Here is a 10,890-nt window from a genome sequence, read left to right on the forward strand (position 1 = left end):
TAGGCCAGGAAACTTCTGGACACAAGTAACTAGGGCACCAAACTTCAAGACACCAGAGACTAGGCCAGGAAACTCCTGGACACAAGTAACTAGGGCACCAAACGTCAGGACACCAAAGACTACGCCAGGAAACTCCTGGTCACAAGGAACTAGAGCACCAAACTTCAGGACACCAGAGACTAGGCCAGGAAACTCATGGACACAAGGAACTAGAGCACCAAACTTCAGGACACCAGAGACTAGGCCAGGAAACTCCTGGTCACAAGGAACTAGGGCACCAAACACTAGGCCATGAAACTCCTGGTCACAAGGAACTAGGGCACCAAACTTCAGGACACCAGAGACTAGGCCATGAAACTCCTGGTCACAAGGAACTAGAGCACCAAACTTCTGAGCAACAGGGACTAGAGCAGAAAACTCCTGGACACCTGGAGCTAAGGTATCAAACTCCTGAATATTGGAAACTAGAGCACTAAACAGATGGACACCAAACACAAGGACATTTAATTCCTGGTCATCAAACTCCTGGACACCTATGACTAAGGCTCTAATCTACTGGACACCAGAGACTAGGCCATCAACCTCCTGGACACCAGGGACTAGGCCATCAACCTCCTGGACACCAGGGACTAGGCCATCAACCTCCTGGATACCAGGGACTAGGCCATCAACCTCCTGGACACCAGGGACTCAAGCACCAAACCCAGATGCAATAATGCTGATAATAACAGTTACCTCTATCCTCCATATCTGCAGTCCTGGGGTGGTTTTATTCAGGGTCTTGGTTACTTTTTCTGTAAGATCCGGCATGTTGGAGAATTCTATGATCACAAGTCACCTGGGAACCTGAAATGAGGATATGGGGCATGAGTAAGTAACGTGTACGATTATAAATACATATAATATAGTGGTGTATACGGCTCATGTCTGTCAGTGTGACCTCCTTTACTACATGTGCGGCCAGGAGGGCAGAGAGTGCTTGTTAATTCTGCTGACATTGTGCTTGCAGGTCTGATTGACCAAGGCAGATCATATACGGAAACACATCGCCGTGTGGTCATGTTAGACACCATTTTTTTTAGCCGTGACCATGAACCCGCACAGCGCTGAAGGTCTCCCCTTTAAGTTGCTGCGATCTTGTAGCTGCACATTAATACTCAGGATGTGCACAACATTATGGACTTCAAATTTAAAAGAAAAAGCCAAAAATGCTGATGGAGGGTGACAATCATTTCTCTGGGAAATCTTACACTTGTCCTTGGCCATATAGTCTGCCCAGTAATGAGCTGGCATCGCTGCCCACTGCTCAGACACGATATTGAGGTCTGGATGGGCCGAAGCGCCTGGAAAGGGGTTAACATTTGTTACTGGGTTTATGGGATCGCTAGCGTAAAAAAGGTTGTAAACAGTAGGCCTCATTTACTGGATCTGTCTTTGTTGCCCATAGCAACCAATCAGAGAACAGCTTTCATTTTTAAACTGCTCTGGTAAAATGAAAACTGCGCTCTGATTGGTTACTATGGGCAACAGAGAAAGGTTTAACTTTAGACAGTTTCACAAATCTCCCCATTACTTTCAATGTCCCATCATCTTCACCCCCGAGCGGGAATAATAAAACATCAGTTTCCTCCGGTGTCTGAGTCGTGATTTGTCACGGACTGTGCTGATGACATTTACTGCTAGGAAATACACAAAGCTGCGATACAGTCACAGGACACAAAGTCATTTATACACCGGATCTATATGTACAGCAGTAAAACCGTAACCTGCACATAGTTATATTAGGCTATTGTGCACATAGCCTAACATGCTTGATACAATCTGCTGAGCTGTGTATCTAATCCCATCCTGTACAATACTGTCTGCTGAGCTGTGCATCTAAGCCTATCATGTGCGATACTGTCTGCTGAGCCGTGTATCTAATCCTATCCTGTCTGATACTGTCTGCTGAGCAGTGTATCTAATCCTATCCTGTGTGATACTGTCTGCTGAGCCGTGTATCTAATCCTCTCCTGTGTGATACTGTCTGCTGAGCCGTGTATCTAATCCTCTCCTGTGTGATACTGTCTGCTGAGCCGTGTATCTAATCCTCTCCTGTGTGATACTGTCTGCTGAGCAGTGTATCTAATCCTATCCTGTGTGATACTGTCTGCTGAGCAGTGTATCTAATCCTATCCTGTGTGATACTGTCTGCTGAGCCGTGTATCTAATCCTATCCTGTCTGATACTGTCTGCTGAGCAGTGTATCTAATCCTATCCTGTGTGATACTGTCTGCTGAGCAGTGTATCTAATCCTATCCTGTGTGATACTGTCTGCTGAGCCGTGTATCTAATCCTATCCTGTGTGATACTGTCTGCTGAGCCGTGTATCTAATCCTATCCTGTGTGATACTGTCTGCTGAGCCGTGTATCTAATCCTATCCTGTGTGATACTGTCTGCTGAGCTGTGTATCTAATCCTATCCTGTGTGATACTGGCTGCTCAGCTGTATATCTAATCCTATCATGTGTGATACTGTCGGCTGAGCTGTGTATCTAATCCTATCATGTGCGATACAGCCTGCTGAGTGGGTATCTAATCCTATCATGTGATACAGTCTTCCCATGCTCCGCACGTAATTATAAAGTCGTTCGTCTATTAATGTGTAATAATTGAAATGATACTTTGACCCTGGTTATAAGACTTCAGGGCCGGGCAGGAGAGGAATTTGTCCCCATGTGGGAGTGACACGTATTGTATCTGGAAGAAGACATAGAATGGACCTAAGAATGACAACTCCCAGCATGACAACCGGAGCAACTCCACCGATTAGTGAGCGGCGATGCCTTCCCGGAACCCTGGAGGACCCGGCCTGTCTCCACCATATACTGTCAGCTCCCTGATTTCAATGAGGACAATGCCATACTTTATCTATCCTGTGGAGGCGCTGTAGAAGAATGGCCCATTTGCTGCCAAGTTCAAGCACAGTTTGCAGCTGATCACTGAGGTTCACGCTGCTGCACACTCATCATTAACGGGTGCGCTTTCTTTTTTTTTTTTTTATAAGGAGGCACGATCCAAAGCAGACAGACGTTTTAAATCTTATTTTGATTATTTTGTTCATACTTAAAGGGAATTTTCATGTATCAAGTTGTTACTTTAAACTGCTTCATAGACTTTATTATGTTTACTGCTTCCACAGCAATAGTGAAATGAATTTTATCATAACTATTACATCATGGGGAAATCCTTTTGATATGGGAGCAGATTGATTTGGGATTGGTCATAGGTCAGGAATTTCCCTGTAGCGGCTATTATAGGGGAATACAGTATTAGGCCGGAGACACACTAGCGAATTTAAAATCGGTCCGATTTTGATGCAGGAGAGTCGGACGAGTGTTCTGCGATTTTGTTTCCAAATCTTCTGCGATTGCAATGCGATTCTGCGTTTTTTTTCCTACTCTCAGCGTATGTGATGCTATTTACATCCGTTTTTCGTGGGATTGTGATGCAATTTCCTGGGACAGTGGAGAATGTTACTACAAAATCGCATGGCATTTGGATTACTCGAGTGCCGTCTGATTTAAAATTGCATCCATTGATTTTTACTGTTGAATGCGATCCGATTTGAGAATACAATCGATTTTTTTCCAGTCCGATTGCGATCCGATCCGAGCTAGATAAAAAATTGTAGATGGACACAGAATCATAGAATAACATTGGTCCGAAACAATCCGATTTTTTATCGGATTGCATTTGTCCAATTTCATCGCAAGTGGGAGCGAGCCCTTACATGGTGACTGTTCAGATGAATGGGTGTCCATGTAATGAATGGTGGCATTAATTGCTGCTTGTTAACGGCTCTCTGCTCTAGGGGCAATAGTATGCAACTAGCTGTTATCCTCCCTCCACACCATACACATAAGATCTAACAAAATTCCAGAAAGTAAACCCCAAATGCATACCTCCCAACTTTTGAAAAAGAGAAAGGGGGACAGATTGGCAAATTTTGGCCATTCCCCTGGCCACACCCCAATCCACACCCATTTACCATTTCTTTCTCCCCTGACAGGAGGAGTTGTCAGAGGGGCGCTGGTAATGAGGGGCATTCAGCAGACTGCCCTCATCCCCATTCCTGGTATGCATGGCTCCCTCATCCCCAATCCTGGTATGCGTGGCCCCCTCATCCCCGATCCTGGTATGCGTGAACCCCTCAGACCCGATCCTGGTATGCACGGCCCCCTCGGACCCAATCCTAGTATGCACGGCCCCCTCAGACCCAATCCTGATATCCACGGCCCCCTCGGACCCAATCCTGGTATGCACGGCCCCCTTGGACTCAATCCTGGTATGTATGGCCCCCTCGGACCCAATCCTGGTATTCATGGCCCCCCATCACTGCACACATGAAAAAAATAAACAATTCTACTCACCTTCCTGCCTCCCCTCTGCTCCAGCGCTGTATCCTGTCTGCCAGTAGCTCATGTCAGCATCTGAGCAGCGCATGATGTCACTGCCGAGGTGAGCTGCTGGGATATTCACTCTTCTCCACGCCGGGACTATGGGTGTGGAGAGGAGTGAATAGTTCTCCTTAATAGCGCACACAGCAGCGGCCGCGCTCCTGCTGCGACTCCGCTATCCTCTGTGCCCGCTACTAAAGAGAATGAATATTCACTCTTCTCCACGCCCATTCATTCTCTCTAATAGCGGGCACACAGGATCGCGGAGCCGCAGCAGTAAGTCGGCGGCTGCGATTGACAGTGTGCGCTATTAAGGAGAATGAATATTCACTCTTCTCCACTCCCATGGACGTGGAGAGGAGTGAATATTCATCATCTTTAGCAGTGGGCACACGTGGTAGCTGCAGCTGCAGGCTACTACCTGTGCTCGCTGCTCCACCGCCACAACCTGCCCCAGCACCCTCCACAGCTGGGAGAACAGCTGAGCCATGACAGGACGGGGGACTGAGCCCTCAAAGGGGGACAGTCCCGCGGAAACCGGGACAGTTGGGAGCTATGACAAATGGAATCTATGATAGATTCAGGATATGACACGACAATTATAGCCTCTATAGAAATGAATGATCCCAATCTAATGTCCGGACACAGTCACTTCATAATGAGCAGAGCGGAAGACGACGGCCTCTTAGCTATTTGAATTTTACAAAGATTTACACATCTAGAATCTCCACAATCGCTGCCTACATCACATGAGAATTGTTTTATTTTTCCATGAACTGCTAGTAAAATATAAATAATGACTGTGTTATCAAAAAAATATGAACCTGGGAGCTCCATATTACTGGGTACAGGTAGAACTCATCTACATAAAAAAAAGAGTCACCATATAAATACATTACATATATTGTACTGATCCCAAATTCACATCCTGTATTATACTCCAGAGCTGCACTCACTATTCTGCTGGTGCAGTCACTGTGTACACACATTACATTACTGATCCTGAGTTACATCCTGTATTATACTCCAGAGCTGCACTCACTATTCTGCTGGTGCAGTCACTGTGTACATACATTACATTACTGATTACAATTCACATCCTGTATTATACTCCAGAGCTGCACTCACTATTCAGCTGGTAGAGTAACTGTGTACATACATTACTTATCCTCTACTGTTCATGAGTGACTCTTGCATTATACTCCAGAACTGCTTTTAAAATTCTGCAGAAATTCTCAGATGTGTAATTCCCTCTCTGCTGACTCAAAGTCCTTTCAGAGTTTGCTCTGTTCATCTGATGTAGAATAAGATAACTGCTTGATGTATTAGAAGAGCTCAATTAAGTTACTCAAGGAATGTCTGACAATTGCTTGATGACTGTTTCCATTGACAGCATGCAGGAATGTGACTGATGCTCTGATCTATGATATAGGTTGTGACAAGATAAGAAATGCAATTTATTTACAAGTTCCTCATGCAGAAATTATCTATGTACAATATAAGCTGTAAAATGAAGTTCAAAGGTGGACGCTCCCTTTAAGCTGCTCATGGACATTCAGCAAAAGACAATGATATGAGTCATTTATGGTTTTAAGCAGTTATCAGGAAAAAAAAACTTGGAAATATATATATATATATATATATATATATACTGTATATGTATATCATATGTAATTAATTAGAGTGAGCTGTCACCACAGGTTTTAGTAGGGTATGCCTGTTCTTCAAGATCTGGGGGTGTCAGCTCTGTGTCCTAGTGTTTGTCTGAATGTTTATATTTATCACATCTTTACAAGTAAAAGAGCTCAATTCCAAAAACGTCACATTTATTTGTGCAATTACCAGAATACTGATGCGCTTCTAATTTTACAAGTTATAACTATAATGATGGTGCATCCCCCCTACTCTGGGACTCTCTACCCCAACACATCAGACTCTCGCCGACCGTGGAAACCTTCAAAAGGAACCTGAAGACCCACCTCCTCCGACAAGCCTACAACCTGCAGTAACCACCGCTCCACCATACCGCTGCACCACCAGCTCTACCCTCACCTACTATATCCTCACCCATCCCCTGTAGATTGTGAGCCCTCGCGGGCAGGATCCTCGCTCCACCATACCGCTGCACGACCAGCTCTACCCTCACCTACTATATCCTCACCCATCCCTTGTAGATTGTGAGCCCTCGCGGGCAGGATCCTCGCTCCACCATACCGCTGCACCACCAGCTCTACCCTCACCTACTATATCCTCACCCATCTCCTGTAGATTGTGAGCCGTCGCGGGCAGGATCCTCGCTCCACCATACCGCTGCACGACCAGCTCTACCCTCACCTACTATATCCTCACCCATCCCTTGTAGACTGTGAGCCCTCGCGAGCAGGGTCCTCGCTCCACCATACCGCTGCACGACCAGCTCTACCCTCACCTACTGTATCCTCACCCATCCCTTGTAGACTCTGAGCCCTGGCGGGCAGGGTCCTCGCTCCTCCTGTACCAGTCGCCGACTTATATTGTTCAAAATTTACTGTAATTGTTTGTGCTATGTATATCCCTTTCACATGTAAAGCGCCATGGAATAAATGGCGCTATAATAATAAATAATAATAATCATCACTCAGACTTGTCACCTACTGAAGTTGATGAGAGATACAAACAATAAGTAAATGAAATGCGCCTGGCTTCCATTACAAAAACCAAAATGTGTAAATGCAGCTTTAGGCTCCAGTTGCCATGCACTGGGGAAACTGGGAGTTCAGCACAAAAAAAACAAACAAACAGAAGCGCAATATTAGGTATAAGGAAACTGTAGAGAGCAGCTAACTATAAAAACTGAATGCAATGAATGAAAGGAAACTGTTTGTTTACTCAGTATCCACAGTGTTACAAATCTCAGCTTCACAATGTAAATAACTTACATAGTTACATAGTTTATAAGGCCGAAAAAAGACAAGCGTCCATCCAGTTCAGCCTATTTCTTGGGCACTGCAGCTATTCCGCTATTCCTATACCATGCGGTATAGGCCAATTTACATCATTGAGGAAAAATTCACTTCCCGACACCAATCTGGCAGTCAGATTAAATCCCTGGATTAATTAACTATCACTAAGCATAAAATGTAATTTTATTGTTCTCAAGAAAGGCGTCCCGGCCTCTCTTGAACTCATTAAGTGAGTTGGACATCACCACTTCCTCTCCCAGAGAGTTCCAGAGTCTCACGGCTCTGACCGTAAAGAATCCCCTTCTATGCTGGTGCAGGAACCTCCTTTCCTCCAAACGCATAGTGTGCCCCCTCGTCTTTGTCACCATCCTTCGTATAAACAGGTCATGGGAGAGATCTCTGTACTGCCCCCTGATGTATTTATACATGTTTATGAGGTCTCCCCTAAGCCTTCTCTTTTCCAATGTAAATAGGCCTAATTTTGACAACCTCTCTGGGTATTCTAGTCCCTCCATTCCCTTTATTACCTTAGTCGCCCTCCTTTGTACCGTCTCTAGCTCCAATATGTCTTTCCTGAGCACCGGAGCCCAGAACTGTGCACAAAATTCTAAGTGCGGCCTTACCAGCGCTTTATACAGAGGAAGAACAATGTATCCAAGTAAGTTGTGGGTAGCTCCTTGTAATGAATGGAAACATTAAAGGGTCACTGCAATCTTCTTCCCATCATTAGTCATCCAAAGCTAAGTTGATTGCAGGGCTCTTACTGCCCCTTAAACCCTAGATCCGGGTATCCAGCGGGGTCTGCAATATTTGTATAATTATAATCAATGGACGTCCTTTCCTTGGCATAACAGGTCATGCTGCAAATCTCTTTTGCCTTGTTCTAGAACTTGGCCTGATCTATTCGACTTATCGTAAAAGGATGATGAAAAACTAAAGAATTCCTTTATACGTGCTGTACTATTTATATTATATATTTATATATATATACAGTATATGCTGCTGAAGAACGTCTTTGATAGCTATGGTCAGTCCTGTCAATCAATATAATATTCTATATAGATAGGACTGATCATACCTTTCAAAGATGTTCTTGTACAACATATATATATTTGAGGTACAAAGACCCTGGATCTGATAGATCAGTAGATATAATTCATAATTTTCTCCATACTGATAATCAATGCAGTATGCCAGCAGAAATTACTAGTGCAAGATCCACCAATTGTGAATTTTCTGCAAAAATCGTAAATTATACCAAGTTGTGATAGGAAAAAATGTTTTACAATGTAGCAATTCTCCCATATATAACTCTCTAAAGCCTAATCATTTCGCTATTGTGTTACCCAATAAACACAATCCTCTGTGAGTTAAACACATCAGCAACACAAACCTCTCTCCTGTCCTGATAGTTTGCCACAATGTATTAGTGCAGGTGAATTTTATGGAAGCGGAGCCCACATATCAGAACATGCATTGTGGGTTAGATTTCTGCGCCTAAGATCAGCTTTGCTGCTGTTTACAGTGAAACAAAAATTCAGCTGTTCCTAGGAGACATTGGGGACAGGTGGAAAGGAGCTTACCTGTGCGTCTGTCAGGTGTGGCCGGCTGTCAGGAGAGCAGAGCAGACCTGCACTGTGCACCTGTACCAGTCCAGTCTCCTGACAGGGTGCAACGACCTTTGTCCCCAGCTCCTCGCTGCTAAATTAGAAGTCGTATTTGCCATATAAGGCGATGCGCTCAGCTGTAGAGAGGCCGTCATACACCTCTCCCCTGTGTGTTTCATGCTAATTACACTCACTATATTAATTACCGTTTATTTATTTCATCAGCTTTTTTTTTCATCCTGCTGCTTCTTGTAAAATGCAACCTGTAGTGTATATGGTGAGAATATGGTATTGGAGCTTGCAGACTTGGACTGGCCCACAGGAGAACAGGAGAATCCTCCGGTGGGCCCCTGTGAAAGAGTGGGCCACCACCCTCTTATATGAGCAGTACTTTGCACAATATACTTGATTCACTATGTACAGACAAAGTCAGCATCTTATTAATTTAACAATCTACCCAATTCATTGTTGTATAAATTTGTGACTGAGGATCATGTCACATTTGCAAGTAGTTGAAAAGTGGGGCCGTGGAGTTCAGGGGCGGACATACCGCCGGTGCAGCCTAGCAGCTGTACCGGGGCCCGGAGGTGCAGGGGGGCCCTTGACGGGCAGCTAATACTGAGGGCAATCTGGCCTGCTTCTTGGAGCCTGAGGCTCTGGGGGGCCCATGGCCAGATTGCCCTCTCATGTGCGGCGGGTAGGGAGAGATCCCTGCAGCTCCACTGCAGACAGGACAAAATGGCAGTGGAGCAGAGCTACAGGGATCCATCCTCTGCTTCCAGCCCGGCGCTTTCTCTCTGAGACTGGCACCCACGACTTGATGACATCAGCACACCGAGAGCCTGCGTCAGTGAGAAAGTTACCGGGGACGAAGATGCTGCGGGGGAACAAGCAGAGTGGTGAGTGTTGATAGGGGTGGTGGAGGAGAACAATGATGGGGTGATGGGGGAGAGCAATGATGGGGTGGTGGAGGAAAGCAATGATGAGTGTGGTAGGGGAGAGCAATGATGGAGGTGGTGTGGAAGAGCAATGATGGGGGTTTTGTGGGAGATATATATATGTGTGTGTGGCTACATATACATCTGTAGCTTTGTTGCCATAAAAGGAGTGGGGCCCCAAGCTGTCAATGTCCACCCCTGGTGGATTTGGTTACTGGTGGGCCTTTGGCACCCCAGTACGGCCATGCACTAAGATGATCCGCACCTGTAGTTTAAAAATCTCTTGGGCAGTTTTTGAGAACAGACATCCCTGACACACTTTTAAGGGCTGGAGATGCGGAGCACGACACAAGGATTCTCTCTGATCTCCTTTGTGCTCCATCCTCTCGGGTCCTGTACTTTGCACATTTTGTACATGTTTTTCCTGGTGTGTTCCTTTAAGTGTAGTATTGCAGACCGTATATATTGTATTATTTATACTGTTCCTCGTGGTTACATTTTGCTGTTTCATGTTGCAACAGAAAGGATCCAGAACAGTATGATCCTGTGCAGTGTTTCAACACAATATCCCCAGGCCGCACGTTGCTGGTGCTACTGTGAGCATCCTGCGTGGCCTAAATGTGCTCTCAAGGGTGCAGCGTCTCCGGACTTGTCTCCCATGGCTGCAGTGTCTCCGGACTTGTCTCCCGTGGCTGCAGCGTCTCCGGACTTGTCTCCCATGGCTGCAGTGTCTCCGGACTTGTCTCCCGTGGCTGCAGCGTCTCCGGACTTGTCTCCCGTGGCTGCAGCGTCTCCGGACTTGTCTCCCATTGAGCACATCGGGAACGTCATTGGTTGGTGATTACACAGGAACTGCCGGCAGCAGACCCTGATGATTTGTACATCCAGCGCGGGGAACCATTTATAATCTCATTGATAGCAGCCGGGGGGCTGGAAGTGCCGGGATTTCTGTGCATGGCGCTTA

At 45.7% G+C, this 10,890-nt stretch overlaps 1 protein-coding gene across 2 annotated transcripts in view; it reads right to left on the reverse strand.

Annotated features, from left to right (window-relative positions):
* VIL1 (villin 1) overlaps window positions 1–9,119 on the reverse strand; it is a 54,405-nt gene extending 45,286 nt beyond the window's left edge. The window contains exons 1-3 of one of the 2 annotated variants that reach the window (XM_073647409.1): window positions 8,965–9,117; window positions 8,005–8,182; window positions 736–846 (exon numbers count right to left, since the gene is read on the reverse strand). In XM_073647409.1, the coding sequence (XP_073503510.1) occupies window positions 736–810 (75 nt within the window). In that variant the 5' untranslated portion in view covers window positions 811–846; window positions 8,005–8,182; window positions 8,965–9,117. Of the gene's footprint in view, window positions 1–735; window positions 847–8,004; window positions 8,183–8,964 lie in introns of both variants that reach the window. The other variant, XM_073647408.1, reaches the window with a different exon arrangement.
* Window positions 9,120–10,890: the final 1,771 nt, after the last annotated feature.

The sequence above is a fragment of the Phyllobates terribilis genome, unplaced genomic scaffold, assembly GCF_046119375.1.
Source record: "Phyllobates terribilis strain yellow unplaced genomic scaffold, ASM4611937v1 Scaffold_9__5_contigs__length_417890890, whole genome shotgun sequence".
Classification (NCBI taxonomy): domain Eukaryota; kingdom Metazoa; phylum Chordata; class Amphibia; order Anura; family Dendrobatidae; genus Phyllobates; species Phyllobates terribilis.